The sequence below is a fragment of the Ailuropoda melanoleuca genome, chromosome 1 (assembly GCF_002007445.2).
Source record: "Ailuropoda melanoleuca isolate Jingjing chromosome 1, ASM200744v2, whole genome shotgun sequence".
NCBI classification, from domain to species: domain Eukaryota; kingdom Metazoa; phylum Chordata; class Mammalia; order Carnivora; family Ursidae; genus Ailuropoda; species Ailuropoda melanoleuca.
Window position 1 is genome coordinate 197,741,107 of NC_048218.1, and position 20,892 is coordinate 197,761,998.

General features: G+C 45.0%; 1 protein-coding gene across 6 annotated transcripts in view; it reads right to left on the reverse strand.

Annotated features, from left to right (window-relative positions):
• The window catches only part of ATP6V0A4 (ATPase H+ transporting V0 subunit a4), a 76,905-nt gene that overhangs the window by 19,411 nt on the left and 36,602 nt on the right, over nt 1-20,892 (reverse strand). For all 6 annotated transcript variants that reach the window (XM_034672909.1, XM_002914199.4, XM_019794089.2 and 3 more), the window contains 9 exons: nt 19,910-20,036; nt 17,459-17,541; nt 16,684-16,777; nt 14,001-14,213; nt 11,131-11,281; nt 9,945-10,084; nt 7,691-7,848; nt 4,982-5,075; nt 1,142-1,260 (listed from right to left, as the gene is read on the reverse strand). In XM_034672909.1, the coding sequence (XP_034528800.1) occupies nt 1,142-1,260; nt 4,982-5,075; nt 7,691-7,848; nt 9,945-10,084; nt 11,131-11,281; nt 14,001-14,213; nt 16,684-16,777; nt 17,459-17,541; nt 19,910-20,036 (1,179 nt within the window). The remainder of the gene's footprint in view (nt 1-1,141; nt 1,261-4,981; nt 5,076-7,690; nt 7,849-9,944; nt 10,085-11,130; nt 11,282-14,000; nt 14,214-16,683; nt 16,778-17,458; nt 17,542-19,909; nt 20,037-20,892) is intronic.

Sequence of the window (20,892 nt, forward strand, 5' to 3'; positions counted from 1 at the left end):
GTAATTCAAATTTCAGTATTCACTAATAAAGTTTTATTAGAACATAGACCCATTCATCCATTGACAGATTTTCTGTGGCAGCTTTCATGCTCCAACACTAGGATTAAGTAGTTGGGACAGAGACCATCTGGCCTCCAAAGCCTAAAATATTTACTCTCTGGCTCTTTACAGAGAAAGTTTACCAACTCCTACAGGGCTAAGTAGGGGGCCCCCAAGTTAAAATGTCAGAAAGGGCCCCCACTCCCTTTGCTAATTGCAAGAGTTATCTGATGAAAAAGGGAGCTCTCACGATAAAACAGGATTCCCGGATCATTGAGGCCGGCCTGACACACAATGAAACCAATGATAGACTGCTCCAGAAAATACTTTCCGGGATTATCTCTCATTTAATTCTCATGGCCCTTTCAGGGAGGCAGTGGTACCAGGGTCACAGTCACTAGTCGTGACTAGTTGATTCACTAACTATATCTGATTTTTCGAGAAGATCTGTACTTGTGTGAGCTTTCGGGTCAAGGGTCACCACGGGGCCAGCTCTGGCCAGCGGGAACAGAAGTGGTCTGGGTCCCTTCCGGAGGGAAGCTTAAGAGTCCACGTGTAATTGACCACTTTCCACAATTTCATACAATGACGCCTTCAGAAAAATAGGTTTGAGATGTTTCCGAGATGTAGCTTGATACAAGGGAAGGAAAGATAAGACATGAACAGCCCAAGTGAGAGGCGGCTGCCACTTGGAAGAAATTCCATCAAAGGGAATTGAGAATCTGAGGGCACATTGGCCCAAATGCACTTATGTCTCCACTTGCCCACTGGTGGGAGCTAATTCTGGATATAGCGGTGACCAAGAGGCCTTTCAGGTTGGGGGACAAAAGGTGTTATGGGCTTGCCAGTCTCTTTCTGAACGCTCAAGTATTTCTGAAGTGAAAGGTGCACTCCTACTTGGGTGACCCAGCTCAGGAGAAACAGAGGTGTCACTTCTACCAGACCAGCCTGTCCTGGCTCAAGCCAAGACACGTGGCAAAGCACTCTCCATAGGAAGGAGGAAACTCTTGCACAAAGGGACACGGGGCCACACGGGTGGCTCTGTCTGCTCCTCAATGACAGGGTCAGGCCAACAGGCAGCAAGTTAATCATGAAAACTTACATGTGATTGAAAAGGCTGAGAATAACACCAAAAACCATCTGGACAATCCCCAGGATAACCGACATCTTCATTTTGTAGGAGTTCAGGAATGTTAGTTTGTTTGAAGCCAAGTTCCAAATCTGGATGGGAAATGTGACAAGAAATGCATGAGACCAGAGTCTGGAAGTTCTATCAGGGTCGACAGCAAGACTTCTCTGGGGGAAGTCACTGTAGGGACCACATTTTCAAATTTCAATCCTGTTCAATGCATGCATTTTAGGCTCAGAATAGGAAAAGGAAGAAACCCCTTATCAATGCAACTCTAATGACAAATGTGTCAGAACCATCAGTGCCATTGGTAAATACCAAGTGGCCAGAAGAAAGAAAATCCTATGTGATTTTTCCTCCTCAGGGAAAAGACATTCTGAAACATTGTGGAGAGCTCTCAAATTTGCCTCAGTTGTACTTCTTAGTGGTGGAACTCTCTGGCCCATGAATGTATCCAATCCCTTCTTGATAATACCACCTTTTACTGTGAATTTCTATAGTGCTTCACATTACAAAGCATTTTCCTGGGTCTACCTCAAGAAGCGACTCCTGTAGCCGATATTTATTAGCACGATGGGCAAAACATGGTCCCCACCTTCTTCACAGTCCCTGTTTTAAACAGAGCTGCCAGGCTTGCAAAGTGAGGGATATGTGTCCCTGCCCTCTTAACAAGACTGACACACAGAGCAAGCACTCAGAGGAGCTAGGGGGCTGGTCAGGGTCCCATGCTAGCTAATGGCCCCATGGTCTCTGCTCCCACTCCTATGTAAATGGTTCAAGTCTTTGCTCTTACCTCCAACCCCTCCTCAACTTTAGACACACCCCCAAACCACCTGCTAGATATGTCATAAGGGTTTGCTAGACTGCATCTCAAAGGTAACAGAGCCACAAAAGTCGTCTCATTTTTCCTCCTAAGATGACTTCCGCACAGCAGTTGGGCATCTGCCTTCAGCTCAGGGCGTGATCCCAGCATTACGGGATCAAGCCCCACATCAGGCTCCTCCGCTATGAGCCTGCTTCTTCCTCTCCCACTCCCCCTGCTTGTGTTCCCTCTCTCGCTGGCCGTCTCTATCTGTGTTAAATAAATAAATTTTTAAAATCTTCAAAAAAAAAAAAAACTACTTTGCTTCAGCTAAGGGCTCAAAGCCCCTCTAGGCACACCCTCAAGGCAAAGGCACCTTGCTTGCCCCCACCCCATGCACACATACAGAAAGGAACCACATCTCACTGATTCTCTCTTTACAACATCCTGAGCAGCTGCCAGCTGGCCGACCACCAAGAAGGCTGCTGGAAAGGTGGACAAAGGGTCTCCAGTAACAGGTGCCCAGACACCAGAGGCGTCTCGTCTACTCCCACCCCCTTCTGCCTGGCATTTCAGCAGCACCAGGCTTGCCCTCCACCCTCTGCTTTTTCCTTTGCCTGCCTGCTTGGCCAGTCCCTACGGGATGACTCAACTTGGTTAGGACAGGTTTACCAGCACACTGTAGACCCAGCCAAATCCGATAAACTAAAAATTAAGCGCCAGGCACATTCTAAGCTCTTTAAATGTACTATCTCATTTAATTCTAACAAAAACCCTACGATATAAATATAAATATTCCCATTTTACAGATAAGAGAATTTTATCTCAATCTCGGGGAGGTTACATTCTTTACACACCAAGAAGGAAATAATACTACGGCAAATGGAGTATTGACCCTATTGAGGTACCAGACTCTGTTCTGGGTGTTTTACGCATAAAAATCATTTACTCTTCTGAGCAACCCAATGACTTAGGGCTGTTGTTAGATCCATTTTGCAGATGAGGAAACAGAGACAGAGGTTGTTAACTTGCTCAAAACCACATAGCAAGGAAATAGAAAAGGCAAGGTTTAAACACAGGCTGCCTGATCCGAAAGCATAGGCTTTTAACCATTTTGTTGTGTTCATTTATTACAAAATATCCACAAACACTTTTGGAAAGACCTCTCATTTTGTGATTTGATTCACCAAAAGAGGTTGCACACTGTCAATAAATGCATCTGTAGACACTTACATTATGTAAAAATCCAACCCTTCATTAACAGAAGTAAGTGCTGGGGGCCTGGGTGGCTCAGTCCATTGAGCAACCAACTCGTGGTTTCGGCTCAGGTCATGATCTCAGGATCATGAGACTGAACCCCAGGTCGGACTCCACACTCAGCGGGAAGTCTGCTTGAGTTTCTCTCCCTCTGCCCCTCCCCCTGCCCGCACATGCACACTCTCATTCTAAAATGAAAAAAAAAAATGAATCTTTAAAAAATATGTAAGTGCTAACACAGGCACAGAAATGTTCTGTTAAAGGGGGTATCTCTGGGGAATAGAATAGCCAGAATAAGAGAGGGAAGTCTTTCTTTTTCTATGCTATTTTGTATTACATGGATGTTTAATGTCATATATGCCTTATTTTGACATAAAAAGACCAGAAATTTCAAAAATTTCAAAAATTTCAAAAATAAATGCTACTGGGAAAAAAGTTCTCAACCTCCCACTTCTCTTTCGCCCTCCCCTTTTTCCTTGCTCTCTAACTGGTGGACAGATGAGAAAACTGCCTGCCCAGTAGACACTCCAGCCCAGTTGGTCCCGAGATGTGTCTATACAATCCTTTGTCAGAGGAGCAGAACTGGGCGGGCAGGATCTGCTGATGAGTCAGGGGTGGGCTGGGAAGCGAAGCAAGGACAGTAGCGGCAAAGAGATTCAAAGCAAAGGAAGGTCATCCAGACCCTAGAATCAGCCCCCTCTCTACTCCTCCACCACCCACAGGCTAATCATGAAATTCCTTGGACCACAGAAAAAGCCTTTCGGTCCACAAAAATAACAACTTGCATTTGTTTTCAGGACTTTGCAGTTTACAACTCAGCTTTCAAGGACTTTACCTCTTTGGATAAAGCTTACAATGCAAGTGCCTCTGAGTGGCAAGTATAAACAAATCCTGGGTGATGTCTTCCATCTTTCTAAGGGAGGGGAAGCAGACAAGTGGTGGGAGGACCCAGGCCAACTGAAAAAGAGACGACCCCTAAGATAGGAGAGTACAGGTTTAGAGCCAGTATTGTTTACTCTCAACTGTCAGCACCCAACACTGAGGTTTCAGGATCTCTCCCACAAAGAGAGCTTAGAAGAAACATTGACCGCATTTGCCTTTCGGGTCTAGCCCGCTCAAGCTCATTTGGGGCACAAGGCTGCCACCTGGTGGCGGTTATGTGCTGGGCCATCATGTGTACATGGCCTGGGAGCTTTCTTGAAATTCCTTTCTATCTCAAAGGCTATGCAAGGAAGCACCTTTGTGTCGCTTGGCTCAAATCCAATTGAGATAGATATAACAACCATAAAAGTTAACTCATACCTTTTTTTTTTAACTTGTATCAATTCTATGTGGTAAAATAAAGCAAAAATAAGAGCAAAGCCATACTTTCCTAGGAAAAGGGAGATGTTAGTCACTGCAAGAAAATGTCAAAGCAGGCAGTTTGATCAGGACGCTAAATAACTCCTTTAATGTGCATACTTTCCAGGCAACCAAGGGCCTTTGAAAGAAGCAATTATTAACCATTGGGGGTAGAAATTATTGCAGAAAGAGGCAAATGTTCGAGCAACTATATGGAAAATGACCCAGGGGCTAGGTAAAGGGTATAGGTAGGACATTTACTTGAGTCCTGTCATAAAACCTCCAGTATATGTAATATTTTCTCAGCATAAATTTGTTGATTTGACAGCCTCTGGCACTTTCTCCTCTACCTAGAGATCTCCCCAGCAAGACATTTTACATAATAAATATTTAACCCAAGAAGATATTATTACCGGGTCAATCCCAAATGGGTATGGATTTCCAGAGTACACTCCTGGAACAGCTGGGTCCAGCTGTAAATACGGATTTGTTTCCATTACGTGTGTGCTACAGAGGGAGAAAGGAAAAATAAAAACAAAATCAATGATCAACCAAAGGTAGAAAAAATATACAATAGCGTCCTTGGTCATGAACTTGTAAGCCAATCAAAGCCTCACTGTTGGTGCAACTCATCCTTTGGCTCATTCAATCATCCAATGAATGGCTACTATGTGCCAAGTATCACCCTAGGTGCTGAGGCTACAGGCATTACCATCTGGCCCCTGAGATGCCTCACGGCCTAAGTCTCCAAAGGGCTCCTACCCCAGTGGAGTATTCTAAAGAAAAACAGTTATACCACATCAGAAAAGAAGTCGGGCCAGGCGTGAAGGAGCATAGAGGAAACAAATCTCAGCCCAAGGACAAGCCTGGAAAACCTCCCCGGGGAGCATGTGGGCTCATCTTGGAGGAATGAATTGGCTTTTACCCAAGGACCCTAATCTCTATGAAACTTAGTTCTCAAAAGTTGTGGTCCATTGAACGCCTTTAAATCAGTCTCCCAGCTTTGCCTAGAAGCATGAATGTCCGTGGGTAGAAATTTCTTACTATCTCTGCAAGCCGATTACGGGTATGTGTGAGTGTGTGTGTGTGTGTGTGTGTGTGTGTGTGTGTGTGTGTTTAACAGAGCACACATCTATAGAGGGGCCAAGAAGGAGTAGTGAAATGATGAGAGAGTTCTGGAGACTTTGGCTGGCTACCTAGAAATATACTCCCTTCCTCCTACAGCTGAGGCTCTAGAGGTGGTAGGTAGCAGTTGGGGAATCAGGAAGCCTGATCATGCTGACCAGGCCCTCCAGATGCAGTGGGAACAGCTGGCCCTAACTGGCCATCTCAGACACAGACACCCCCCCCCCACGCTAATGGCATGCCTCAGGGCAAATGGTTGCACTGAATGAGGAGATTTGTTTGTGTGTGGACAAAGAAGAAAGCCACCCCGGATGGGAGTGAACTGGCCACCACAGCAAAGTCAGGGTATCTGCTGTTGAGCATAAACAAGTTCACAGAACACCACCAGACAAAGCCACCCTGTGACCGTGCTGGGTCCAGACACAAACAAGACCAATCCACAATCATATCTGATATCAAAACAAGGACAATGCCCGAACCACAAAAATGACCAAACGTTGCCCTCATCCTCTGGGAAGCCAGCCTCTGCAAGCCCTTTCCCACGCCCTCTTGCTGAGATGTTCAAGCTCCCCATGGGTGCCCCACATTCCCTAAGTCAGAAAACTCAGTTCTGGGGATGACAGGCATGCTTCTGTGGTCTTGGGCTGACAAGCACTGTGACCGTGTCCCTAGTCAACTGTCAGGGAAAGCAAGCCCCAAGACCTGGCTTATGACTTGTGACCAAAATCAGCCTGCTGTGTCCTTCGCCACTCTGATGGATGACTGCAATTTTTGTTTGTCTCACAGTTACTGAGGTCCCACTTCATACAGTCAATGGCTGAGTGTCCCTCAGACTGGGTTTGGCCTCCAAGAGCCTTGAATTGAGCCAGGGGTCATTCATAGGTACATAAAAGAACATTCCAGCCCACATTTGCAGAGTGACAAAAAGCCAGTTGACTCAGACCTTTGCCAATCATGACCTTGCCTGGGTGAAAGAGATTTCATGTTGGTGGTTTGGTGAAATGATGCTGACTTAACATGTTTCAAAGTCCATCACTATGCGTATGAGTTTAAATCTAAAGAGCAAAATAAGTAATTTGCCTTTAAATTTATGAAAGCTTTGTTCGCCTAGGCATCTCTTCCGGGTACTAATTGTAAAGCAAAAACCAAAACACTTGTCAATAAAACCATCTGTAATTCTGGAAAATGTTTTAGTCTTCATTTTTATTCATTTATTTATTGTTTAACATTTCTGTCCTCTACCACAAGGAACTTGGACCCATCAGAGAAACTAAACTGACCCTCCATGACGCAGCAACCCACCCTCTTACTATCTGTCCGAGGTGTGGTTTGTGGACATAGAGAGAGTTCCCAGGTCCCTCTGTTCTGCAGCCATGTCCTCACCAGCTACTCACCCCAACCCATGCCACCCTACCCGCCCTCCTCACTGTGTGGGTAAACACAGGGAACCACTTTTGCAAAACTAGCCATCCCCTCCTTTGCTTTTGACATTGAATCAAGCTGCTCTGAACCGTCAAAGAAAATGCCCTTCAGGTGAGTCTGGGACCTTGAACATGGGGAACCAATCATTTATATAGTTCAACACCCACATCAGCCTTCTATCCTCAGCACCTGGATGCCTAATTTCACTGTTCCCAGTTCCCTGTCAGAGCAAGGCATGCTGCAAAGGCCTCCTTCTCCTCCAGGGAACTTGTCTTCTGTGACTGATGCCAGGATGCCCCGTTTATATCTGCTCCGCCATGTGCTTTCACAGTAGCACTGTGCACACCATGATATATACTTAATTGAAATTTTAAAAACTATTTCCATGTATTACGGTTACCAGTCCAGTTAGTGAGGGACTGGTTTGAGGTCTCTCACTGAGTAGATAAAATGGGATTCTTTGTTGACTCTGTGGGCACACCTCTGAGCAGAGCCTGGTGTAGACCTCCTGGCCATGAAATCTGCCACTGAGGCCACTCGGACGGGCGGGGGGGCATCTCTGTCTGTAAACTTACTTCCACGTGCCATTTCTGAACATGGGTCGGACACTCCAAGAAGAGCCGAAGATGTTGAAAGACTTGGAGAAGCAGTCGTTGTAAATCAAGCCCGTGTAGATGGAGAAGATGCCCATAAGGAGAATCAGATAGCGTCCATGGAAGAAGGTGTTCCAGATCTGCCTCAGGGAGACAGAGAGAATGACAGTCAGCAGGATCGGCACCAGATCCCAGGGTGGGAAGTGTGTTACAGGACGTCTCCAGCACCCCAGGAATTGCCCCAGCAAGGCACACAGGCCCTATACGGAGGGGCCATGGGATGAGGCAACATCAAAGCGATCCAAATAGAGCACACACATTATTTTCCTGAGCTTATATCCATGAATCAGAAAAGTCCTAGACTGGTAATTGTTACTGTGGAAGCAAAACGATATAAGCCCCATATTCTTTGAGTGATCCTTGGTTAGAAAACATAACTGAAACAAACTGAGGGTTTTAGAGGGGGAGGGGGTGGGGGGATGGGCTAGCCCGGTGAAGGGTATTAAGGAGGGCATGTATTGCATGGAGCACTGGGTGTTATACGCAAACAATGAATCATGGATCACTACATCAAAAACTAATGATGTACTGTATGGTCACATAACATAATAAAAAAAAAAAAAAGAAAACATAACTGAAGTATAAGCTGTGGCCTCACATGTCAGGGAAGGGTCATGACAATGGGCAGCTGTTGTCTCAAGTGCTTCTAGAATACAAGCACAGAGCTGGACTCGTGTGGAGCTCAATTTTATGGCAAGTCAAATCTACACTCATTTTGGGCCTTGTCATTATAAAATCGAGTCTCTGTCTAAGCACATCCACTAGGAAGAGTCAAGTGCTTTCTGTAATACCGAATGATGTGTGTCAATCATTCTCAGACCTGCTCATATGTAGCTTTGAGACTTCAAATATTATAGGAAACTACAGCTGTTAAAATGCTGGTCATGCAAAACTATATTGGCCAGGAGTGTATTTTCCCACTAATCTTGCTGATGATTAACCCACTGTGACATCACTGAACTAGCTCTAGTTAAGACAACTTGTAATAAAAGTTTGCAGATAGTCTTAAAATGCAGAACACAGCTAAAGGCACATTTCCAGCTTATAAAATCTACTACAATGAACATAAAGTGACCCTAACTAATTAACTTTGAAACACTGAAGACGCTTGAGTTGTCTCAAGCTTCACAACACCAAGAAGGCTCTTCACAGAAGGTGTGGACACTTCAAGTGTAAAAGTGAAGACATAATTTTTAGGGGTTCTTGGTGTTTCATAAGAACACTGGTCATGGGCTGATTGTGGGAGAAGGGCTCTGCCATGAAAAAATATTTGTGATTCTTGTTTTTTTTTTTAGAGAGATAGAGAGACAGGATGTGTGCTGGGGAGGGGGAGAGAGAGAGAGGGAGAGAGAGAGAATTCCAAGCAGACTCCATGCTGAGCACAGAGGGCAACATGACTCTATCCCAGGACCCTAAGAGATCATGACCTGAGCCAAAATCAAGAGTTGGATACCCAACCGACTGTGCACTAAGGCCCCCTGGGAAAAATATCTGTGATATGTTAAGTGGAAAAAAAAGAAGGCCACAAATTAATATGCACTATTTGATCCCAGTTTTTTTTTTTTTAAGATTTTATTTATTTATTCGACAGAGACAGAGACAGCCAGCGAGAGAGGGAACACAAGCAGGGGGAGCGGGAGAGGAAGAAGCAGGCTCATAGTGGAGGAGCCTGATGTGGGGCTCGATCCCACAACGCCGGGATCATGCCCTGAGCTGAAGGCAGATGCTTAACCGCTGTGCCACCCAGGCGCCCCTTGATCCCAGTTTTTAAAAACTGTTTGTGTATAAACACAGACAAAAATGGAAAGATACATAAAAACAGTAGTTGTAATTTTTTCTAGGTAGTTAAATTATTATATTTTCCCCAATTTTTAGGATAAACATGTATTGTTTTTATAATCAAAGGGAAAAAAATCAATGTTAGGGGTAAAAATCTTAAAAATAAGATCAATGCCTTGTCTAGCAATGGACAAAAAAACAAAAATGCTGAAAGGAACCACACCAGCCAAAGCACTGAGCTTTGGGCAGGAATTTCTGTGTTGAATTTTGGCCCTTTTCTACTCTCTATCTTTTGCTTTTCATAAAACATGTTGTTCCTATGGTGAAAAGATACACATTTTTCATATTCTACTTATAACCTCAAGGAAATGAGGCAAGATATTCGATGGACACCCACCTCATTGTTCGTCTTCTGGGAGAGCAAGTGTCTCTCATTAAGGACCATCCAAAGGGCTGCCAGTAGCATCACGATCCCATGACCACAGTCTCCAAACATCACAGCGAACAGGAAGGGGAAAGTGATGATGGTATAGGGAGCTGTAGAGGTGAGACCCACAACAGCCTGAGTCCTTCCCACAGCCACTGGGTCCCCATTAAAGTTCTGTTGATCACGTCCTATGCCCCACAAGCCAGTTCCCTTGTATCTTCCTGATTCTGTCTTCCCTCCCCATCCCCAACCCCAACACTTGCTTAGCTCCCACATACATCAGCTCATCAATAAGTAAGCATTATTATTCCCCATTTACAAATGAGCTGAGTTTTGAAGATCACAAAATTTAGTGGGATTTAAAAACCAGTTTTCAAGGGGGTCGCCTGGGTGGCTCAGTCAGTTAAGTGTCCAACTCTTGATTTTGACTCAGGTCATGACCTCAGGATGGTGAGATCAAGCCTGGAGTCGGCCAGGGATGGAGCTTGCTTAAGATTCTCTCTCTCCCTCTCCCTCTGCCCCTCCTCCTCGCTCTAAAAAAATAAACAATAAAACCGTTTTCTATCTCTGAGTGTTTTGGATACTCTTCCACTATCATTTTTTGTCTGTTTCTCCAGCATTCACCAGGCACCTCTAGCAGTTACTCACAGGACACCCAACCTATAGGGCCCCTGCATTACAGGTCACAAGATTAGGACACAGGCTGGAGAAGAAGAGCACTGTGGATGACATGGCTGAAGGGCAGCTGGTCTACCCCTTTGTTTTTACAAACCAAGCAACCAGTATCACATAGCTTATGGTACTAAGAATCCAGTCTTCTGACTCCAAGTTCTGTGTGTTTTCATCTCACCCACAAAACAGCTACAGCTCTGTGAAGATGTTAAGAGATGACCCTAATTGAATCAGCGAGGGAAAAAGAACTGAATGTGACTGCCTAATAACTAGGGTTTAAGGGAGAACATGTGAAATCTTGACAAAGAACAAAGCTTTCACTAATCTCCATTTATGCAAGACAACGCAGGGCATCAGGAAGCCAAACAAGATTTTAGGGATGTCACAGTTTTAAACAATTCACCTCCTCTGCCACCCAAGGGGTCAATCTTACCTGCTTTTCATTTTCAAGCTGCCCCATTATTCAATGCATCAGACCCTTTACCTGGGTTTATTTCCCGGTAACTGCCCACACCATATGCATCTACAATATTCTGGAAGCCAGCTGTGAATTTATTGGTCCTGTTAAATGTGGGAGGTGCTGTTTTAGATTGCACTGCAGTCAGGATGGGGACCATGGAGGAGCCACTTAGTTCCTACAAAAAACATTGACAAAAATGTAAGAAAGAGAGCTTTGAGCTGGGTGTCAGCACGTGGATCACAGTCTGATTCGCACCATTCCTTACAGGTAAACTTGGGACAATTTCTTGACCTCTGTGAGACCCATGACCACATCTGTAAAAGTGAATACCTTCCTATTACTTAACTAATTTATCCCAGGGGAGAGTCATCAAGCAAGTAGAGTTCCGGCCATTTCCATCCTCCTGCTCCTGCAAGTGCACTTGTTGTGCTCAGTTCTGGGTCCTCTACTTTTCCTTTCTCTCTGCTCACTCCCTCAAGGGTTTATCCACCTTCTTAAATCTGCCCCATTCTTCCAAATGGCCCTGATCTTCCTCCAAATTTTAACCACCTGCCTGGGCTTTCAAACTCTCATGTCTCAGCAACCCCACAAAATCCAGGAGCCTAAAACCAAACACATCAACTTGCCCCAAAGCCAGGTCCTCCTTTAGCCTCGTTGCTCCTTCAGCAGACTCCATTATCCAGATCCCTGAACCTTTGGAATCATAAGACATGTCCCTTCTCCTGGTTTAATCAATCAACCAATCACCAAATCTTGCTGCTTGTCCCTTTCAAATCCCTCTTCTTCTTGCTCCCATCTCCGCCAGCCTAGCCCCAAGCCTCACCATCCTCCTCTGTCTCTTTCCCTTCCATTTATCCTACACTCCAAACAGTGCAATCCTTCTTTGATAAAATAAAACAAAGAGGACTGCTTCAGTCATGCTCAAAATCTTCAAAGGCTTCTTATTACCTAAAGAATGAGATCAAAACTCTTCAGTCTTATAATCAAGACTTTGTTCCAATATTGACTCAGACTCCTTTCACACCTTCCTACTCAAAAATCTTCAAAGGCTTCTTATTACCTAAAGAATGAAATCAAAACTCTTCCATCTTTTAATCAAGACATTGACTTAGACTCCCTTTCACACCTTCACCCCCACTACTTCTGCATGGAAACCAGTTGACTCCACAGCAGCCATCTTACCCAGGTATGAACCATTCCCCAGGCTCACCCTTCAGGATCCCAACAGTCTTGTCCACATTGCACTAAAACCTTTCTAAAATGCAAATTGGATTGTGTCGCTCCAGCATGGAAATAAAATCAGACCCCTTACACCACTAGAAAGTCCTTCAGGACCATGCTGCAGCCTCTCCTTGATCTTCCTCCCGTTCTTTAAACTGGCGGCACCCTCTCTCCAGCCACTGGCCTTCAGGTGGGCCTGTGCCACCTGCTCCTCCCCACCTCCAATCACCTGCTCACTGACCACCCTTCCATGGTTCAGCTCAGGCATCACTTCCTCCAGGAAGCACCCCCACCCTTCCCAATCTGAGTGACATGCTCTTCTTAAGTGCCCTGTTGGATCGTTGTTGGACTATCATATGGGGACATTCAAATCCTGCCTCCTGGCTCCAGGACCGTGGTCAAGTTACTTCTATTTTCTGTGCCTCAGTTTCCTCATTGTACAAGGCGGATAAAGGTAGCCTCTACCTCCTAGTCGAAGCCCACCTCAAGGACTTTACTTTCAGACCCTCCAGCCCGAAAGGTTTCCGTCCTCCCCCACCGCCCACTCCAGCTCTAAGCCATCTGCTCAGAGGGCCTTCTCCACTAATAGCCCTAGAATGATATTGTAAGACCTAAAATTCCAAGCACTGCCTTCACATCTTTGAGTCTCACAAGGCCCCAAAGGCCAAACCATGAGTTCCTCTGCCCTCACCAGATTTGCCAGCCACCAAGCAGGAAAGGCTCCCCAGCCAGCTCCCCCATAGGCCAGACCAGCTGCACCCTGCCTAGTCTTCCGCCTCCCTACCACCCCAGAAATGTATTCAAACTAGCTCCTCATGTCCTTCCATGGAAACCAGGGCCCCTTCTTCTCGTGGGAGGCTGCAGCCCATAACCCCGGCTGGCTCATTCTGCCCCCAAGTGCAAGCCCCAAGTACAACCTCCATGTGGCCCTGTGTAGCGTGTGGTATCCTCCCCCTGGGCTCTGAGCATGTGTGACTAATCAACTGCTGCCAGTCTCATGTGTCCGGGGGCAGCTGTCGTGTTTGGCCATCTTATACCACTTAGGGGAGAGGTTCCCTTCTTCACCAGTTGGGTTAATAGGTGATCAGAACAAAGCCTCCCTCCTCACCTCCCCCCATCTTACTGCCTGCTCACCCCCATCGCTGCCTGAAATCACATTAGTTATGGATAAGCTTACTATCTGTCTTCCTTTCTAGAAAGTCTGTTGAAGGAGGGCCTTGTCCTGTCTGCGTAGCTCTAGATCTGTTCCTGGCCCAGTGACCATCTGGAGAGGGAGGTGAAGGATGAAGGCTGTGCCCTTAACTAGGGTACGGAGTGTTGAGCACAGCTGGGGGCATACAGTGAGCACAGGTGTCTGGTTATCTGTCTTTCCAGCTAGGCTGTGACCTTCGTGAGGGAAAGGACAGACTTACAGTCACACCGAATGTGGTATCTACAGTCACAACCTGCAGAGTGATTGGTACATCAGTGTCAACATGCCCTTGCTGAAGATCAAAGAAATGTTGAATATTTGCCAGAAAGGGAGTTTCAGAGGTGCCCAGCCCTGGATTAAGAACTGAAGATACAAAGATGAGGGAGATAGTCCTTGACAAGTTCATGTGACATGGGAGGCTGACAACCTCCAAGCGCCTGACAAGGCCTCCATCCCCGCCCCTGCTCCATCTGCCACTCACCATGCCTTGCTCCAGCGCCCTCTTGATGCGCCCGGCGTCTGCCACCGGGAACCAGATCTCAGCAATGGCGCACTGCTGGGTGACGTCAATGTTGCACATGTTCAGGATGTGGTAAATGGCCTTCATCTTCTGCACTTTAATGGCCCAGGAGTGCCAGTTGGCAGCTGCTTGTTGCAGGAGGCGCTGACGGTGAGACTCTGTTTGTGTGATGACCTGGATGGGGAACACACACAGAGAAACAAGGAACACTCATGCAGAGCTCTGGCAACGGGGCAGAATGGAAGTCTGTCAGCCATCATGGCATCTCTGGCTCTGGGCTCCCTCCTCTGGCCTGCAGCCCTCACCTCCCATCAACCCTCATGAGCAGTTTATCTTCCCTTGTAGAGGTTAAAACCCTTGGGCAAAGATTGTATCTTCCTTTTCTTCTAAATTCTTTACAGTACTATTGTCATGGATTGAACTGTGTCTCCCAGAAAAGGTATGACCTTATTTGGAAACATGGTCTTTGCCGATGTAATTAACATGAGGTCATACTGGAGTAGGGTGGGCCCTAACCAATATGACTGGTGTCCTCGTAAGAAATTTGGACATCTAGGGGCTCCTGGGTAGCTCAGCCAGTTAAGCGTCCAACTCTTGGTATCAGCTCCAGTCTTGATCTGAGGCTCATGAGTTTGAGCCCCATATTGGGCTCCATGCCCAGGTGGAGCCTACTTAAAAAAAAAAAAAAAAAAAAGAAAAGAAAAGAGAAAAGTAGAAATTTGGACATCCAGGGGTGCAGGAAAGAATGTCTTGTGTGATTCAGGTAGAGACTGGACTGAAGTATCTACAAACCAAGGGACTCCAAGGATTGCCAACAACCACCAGACACTAAGGAGATGTCTTATTCTACTCGGGCTGCTATCATACAATACCATACTGAGTGGTTTAAATGACAAAAATGTATTGTTCACAGTTCTAGAAGCTGGAAGTCTGATATCAGAGTCTACCATCATGGTTAGGTAAGGATCTTCTTTTGGGTTGCAGACTTCAAATTCTATCCTCGCATGGTAGAAGGGGCAAACAAGCTTTCTGGGGCCTCTCTTCTAAGGGCACTAATCCCATTCTTGAGGCTCCACCCTCATGACCTCATCACCTCCCAAAGGCCCCACCTCCAAAGACCATCACCTTGGACATTAAGTTTTCAACATATGAGTTTGGGGGTGGGGGCGACACACATTGGGACCACAGGAGAACAGGCGTGGAAGGATCCTTTCCTGGAGCCTGCAGAGAAGGCATGGCTCTGCTAACACCGGAATTTCAGACTTCAAGGCTCCAGAACTGTGAGACAGTACATTTCTGCTGTTTCAAGCCACCCAGTTTATGGTCATTTGTTATAGCAGCCCTAGGAAATTAACACATCTATCAAAATGCTTACTTATAATGTCTTCAATTATAGTGAATTAATGAAAGAGGGAATGGATGATTTTGCCCACAGAGAATTTATTTAATGGGATTCGTTTTTGTTCGGTGCTACGAAAGTGTACCCGTCTCAGCAGCCTTCACCGATGGCTCCCCAGGTCATACTAAACAGGAGCATAAGTTTGGAATAACTTCTTTTCCTCATGAAGCTTTCATAAAATCTAGTATGGAGTGTCTGAGGAAAGAACTTCAGGGGTAATTGCAAAGATGTCTGTTATTCTAAGCATTTCACAACATACACACATTCACACACCACATCTCTAAAAGATACTCCCTGAGGATCCAGAACTGTGCTAACAACTGAAAGAGCAGCCACAAAAATTTTAAATTTAGTTGAAATTAATTAAAAATAAAAACTCAGGGGGCTCTTGATTTTGGTTCAGGTCATGATCTCAGGGTCATGAGATCGAGCCCTGCCTCAGGCTCTGCACTGGGCATGGAGCCCACTTAAGATCTTCTCTTTCCCTCTCCCTTTGCCCCTCCCCAAAAGAAAAAATAAAGTAAAATAAAATAAAATAAAAATTCAGTTCTTCAGTTGCCCTAGCCACGTTTCAAGGGCTCTGTGGTTACGAGCGGCTTGTGGCCATAGCACGGCGCTCGCAGGTTAGATAGCATGTCCGCAGAAAGTTCTACAGGACAGGGTTCATCCAGAAGAAGCAACGTGATGCAGGTCCAGCTGCTTGTAGGGGATTCCTTTCAAAGCTTATTGAAGCAAGTGTTCCAGTCGTATCAGTGTTGAATGCCACCTGGATGACAACGGACTTTACAAGAGGCTATGAATTCAGGGTGTTTTCCCATGGTGAAACCAGACTCACTCACTGTTTTTATAGAAGTAATTGGTCCGCTCAAACAACTGGGTGAGTCAATGGAAAAAGAATCAGTCAGACTGGTTGTTCAACTTAACTGGCTAGTTAGTTGTATCACAGATGTGGCCCAGGCCGGGCTCACAAGAAAGGGCCCCTTCTATCCAACTGGGCTGGCCACCCAAAAGCTGACTGGGGCTCAAGCCCAGGCAGAGTAGTACTGACATTCCCAATCACCACCTCGAGCTTACTGAACACTGTTTTCTGATTACAAAATCTTCCATCGTGGTCATTGGAAGAGCACAGGTAACATTCCAGCTGGCCTGGAAGCGAGGGCCCTGGGACACGAGACTTATATGGAAATGGCAAAGGTAGCCCTCGGCAGCCCCCACTCAGGTCATGCGCCTCAACTCCTCACTCACGGTGATTAAATCTTCCAGCTTCGCATTGACGCCGGCCAGCATCTCTCTGCGCTCCGCCGCAGGCTCTGGGCAGGGGTAGATGGTGGCTCGAAATCTGTATTTCAGACATTTCAAAGGCCACGGGGGTTACCACTGAAAAGCATTCCATACATCCCCTTCTACTAAAGCCATTACTAGCTGACTTTGGTTGGATGACCACCTTCTTCTAGAATAACTGTCTCTTTGGCAGTCGGAAAATGAGTCCCAGTTCTAAGGGTTCCCAATGCATTGCTAGGCACTACTTAAATTCAAGCTATGATTCTATTATCTGAACGAGCTTCACTCAAACCAAAGAACCCGTGAGCTTTTAGGTAAATAAGACTACAGCTCAATTTGTCTCTTCTCCCTGGAATATATTAACGTAATAACATCTTTCTCTACTGAATAATTTCTGCTGGAGTAGAACGATTCTATAAAATCAGAAACAACTCAGCGTGAGGTGTGCCTACTTCTTAGCGGCTGATAAAGGGTGTGAGAAGGAATACACTGACGTGGTTATAATGTCTACTTTCGGTTACCTTGACTTTTGCTTACTTAAGTCCTCTCTGCTCCTATTCCCACAGCTCTTAAAGATCAGTCGCATTTTTAACACAATCTAGTCAAATTCGGGAGAGTTGTTCTAAAGTCCTAAGGGACCTCAAAGAAACCTCCAGTCATGAGTACTCTGTCTCACACACACCTCTTCACCTAGTCGTGACCCAAATCGCTGATGAAAGAGCCATGAACAGCCTCTTACCCCTCACAGATCTTCTTGATTTTCTGCCTGAGTTGCTCTCCTTGATAAAATATGATGAATATGTTCTTTTTAATTTCTTCTTTCTGGAAAATCAGAACAGAAAAAACTATATATATATATGTGTATATATATATATATATATATACATATATATAGTTATATAATATAGTTATATAACTATATATTATATATTATCGATAATAATATATATAATTTATATAATAATATACATAATTTTATATACATATAAAATTTTTTCTTTTTGGTTATAATGTCACAGAAATGTAAAATCCTGTTTTTAGATTTTTAAAAAAGATTAAGAACTACAACTGGAGGGGCACCTGGCTGCCTCACTTGGTAGAGCACGTGACTCTTAATCTCGGGTTATGAGTTCAAGCCCCACGTTGGGTAGAGAGATTACTTAAAAACAAAATCATTAAAAAAAATTACAACTGGAAAATTTCAGTTTCTCCCAGTTGATCCAAGTTTGTAATTCTTTATGGTTGAGGGCAAGGCCACTGAGAGAAGCCAAGGAAACCTTAAAGCAATAACCCCAATACTGGCTATACCAGCCAGACCACAGCTGAGCCTGTAATTGGCTCTAACGCGATACTTAAGAGGTGGGTTCATAAGCAAGAAACCATTCAGAAGAGAGGAACCAGGTTATTAAAAGGCTTAAAATGAAAATAGCAAACCTCGCTCACCGGAGTTAACTCACACACAATATTTACATTTCAAGGGTGAGTGGGTATTTGATGTTTAACAAAGGTAAAACCATGTCTAATTTTTGACTCACTGTATGTCCCCAGGAACACTGATTAAAATGTAATTCTCAAGTCCAAGTTTGACAATTCACAAGAAAGAATATATGTATTTCACAAGCATATATGAAAGTATTCAAGCAAAGACATGTGTTGTTTTACTCTTATTTAGTTTGGTGGGGGGGTGCAAAATAATGAAATCCATTGTTGGAAAAGTTATAACCAATCCAGTGTACTCACCACATGCCACTCAGGGCACTGGAATCAGGTAGGGCCCCACTGAAAAGCCATTTGTCAAGAGCCACCAAGTGTCATGAAAATGCCCACACCCTTAAAGCCAGTAATCCTGTTTCCTTGAATTTATGTCAAGGAAGTAATTCAAAAGAAAATAAAAATGACATGCATGAAGATATTTACCATAGTGCCAAATTCTGCAGAAAAATTGGAAACAAAGTCCATAAGTAGACAGATAAGTAGATAGATAATGTTACATCAACTCCCTGGAAATCTTAGGCATCACTTGAAAAGAAGATAAAAATGAATCATCACTTTGGCAGCTGCTCCTGGGAGCTGGGGAGGGCTATTTAGGATTTGGGGGGCTGCCTGCTTTACATTATTTCCAAAGGTTCCTTTGTCCTTTTCTGAATCTCTCAGGTCCTCTTGTCCCTGGATCCACCAGAACCAGGAATCTAGTCTGATCTCATGTCATCTGCTCAGTGACCTTCAATGTCAACAGGCTAACGTCATCTTTTCCCAGATGCTTACTCTATACTCTGTCCCCATGACTATTACATGTCAAAACATGGTTGTAGAAAGTGATGATGATTCAACATCAATTTTTAAAATAATATCTATAAGGGACACATAGTGATATAGGGGGAAATAGTATTCTCCAAGATCAAGAGAAGATAAAAAAAAAAAAAAAGATTCCATGTTTATCACTACAGCCTGCTAATGGACAAGAGAAAAAGAGCACAAGAGAAAAATAAGCTTTCTTCCTATTTTAAATTTCATTTAACTGTGAAATTTTTTCCAGGAGATAAAACCTAAAATTAATTTTTTTTCACCTCCATTCTGGAAGATTATGACACTTAGAAATCAGCCCAACTTGGAATTAAAAAGTAAGCGGCTTCAAAAGCTGACTGCACGGGCAGTGGAGGCAACCCCGCGGAATTCAGAGCAGTTAAGTGCGTGGTGCTCAGCGAAGAGTCCTCTGGAAATCCTTGTTGGAAGTGTGCGCTCCACTGACCGCTGGCATCAGCGCAGCGGGTCAAAAATGCAGAACCGGGACCCTGCCCCCGCCACGCTGAATCAGAATCTGCATTTTAACAAGATGCCCCTGTCACTCCTGCTCGTGCGCGCACTGAAGCTTGGGGTGCACTGCCCAGACCCAGTTCTTAGCTCTTGGTGAGGAAGACCCAGCTGCCGCCTCCAGTGGCAGGAGCACAGCTAGGTTTCCAGGACCTGGTAGGGCCGTGTCTTGGAAGCATGAACAATTGTGAGGTGTTAACAACAATCAGTCCTTGAACTGACCTTTTGTAGGATTTTTTTTTTTTTTACAAAGGGGGGAAGAGAAAAGCCAGGAGAAAGGCAGTGGCTATTAGTTTCACGGAACTGAAGACCCACTGCTTCAGAGAACAGTCCCCCCCCACACCCCCCAACAGAGTTCTCCGCAGCCCGCGACACCCACCGTGACTGGATCCTCCAGAGTCGTGTCCACCTCACTGAACTTCAGGTAGATGTTCCCTCGGCACACTCGCCACAGCAGCCTCTCAAAGGAAGCCATCCGCTCCCTGTTGATCACTCCGGCCGTGAACCTGGGCAGTCAGACAGGGAGACGCTGCTGAGGCCCAGGGAGTGGGGTGCAGGGAGAAGGCCCCCATAGGACTTGTGGACATGCCAGCAATAAGACAGAGGCCCAGTTCCCTGTGAGCGCGAGGAGGACTCACAAGCTGGCAGGAGTCCTGAGGTCACTGGGCAGCCTAGCCCCTACTCACACCAAGTCCCTTTTGGTGTTTCCTCTGATGTATTGAGGCTTCCTTGATCACCCTGATACTACATAGTCACTTGCAATTAGAAATATGACAGTGCGTCCATTATGGCATCCTAAAGAAAGGAACTGTCCCAACTGCTCAAAAATGGGCTCCACGCATTTTTACAAATAATGTACTAGAAGTGAAACTGACATAATGATTTCCATTCAACTCTTTTAAAATCATCCAGGTGTCTAGATAATTTCCGATCAAAACTTTTTATATTAACTTTAAAATGGTTACTTTCATTGGTCTTTTACTTTAAACATACACTGATCCCATATTACCTTCTGGTCAAATGTTTTCAATGCATAGGCATCGATTTTACTTGGACTGAATGAAATCCCACTGCTTTGAATCACCACGCATTTTAAAATCATAGTACTCCTTCTTGTGGATGACGTGATCATATAACCACCTCATTTCTAATTGCGCTTCAAACAGCAAACTTCAAATCTATTGTATTGCCAAAGCAGCACTTCCAAGATAAGGAAGCAGGGAACAGTTGAGAAAACCCATCTGAACAATTCTCCCCACATCCTTCCCCTGTAGAAACAACACAAACATTGTACCCTCAGGCTCCCAGAATGTTAGTTTCACCATTAACAAGAAGGTAACACTACCGTCCACTCCACTAACC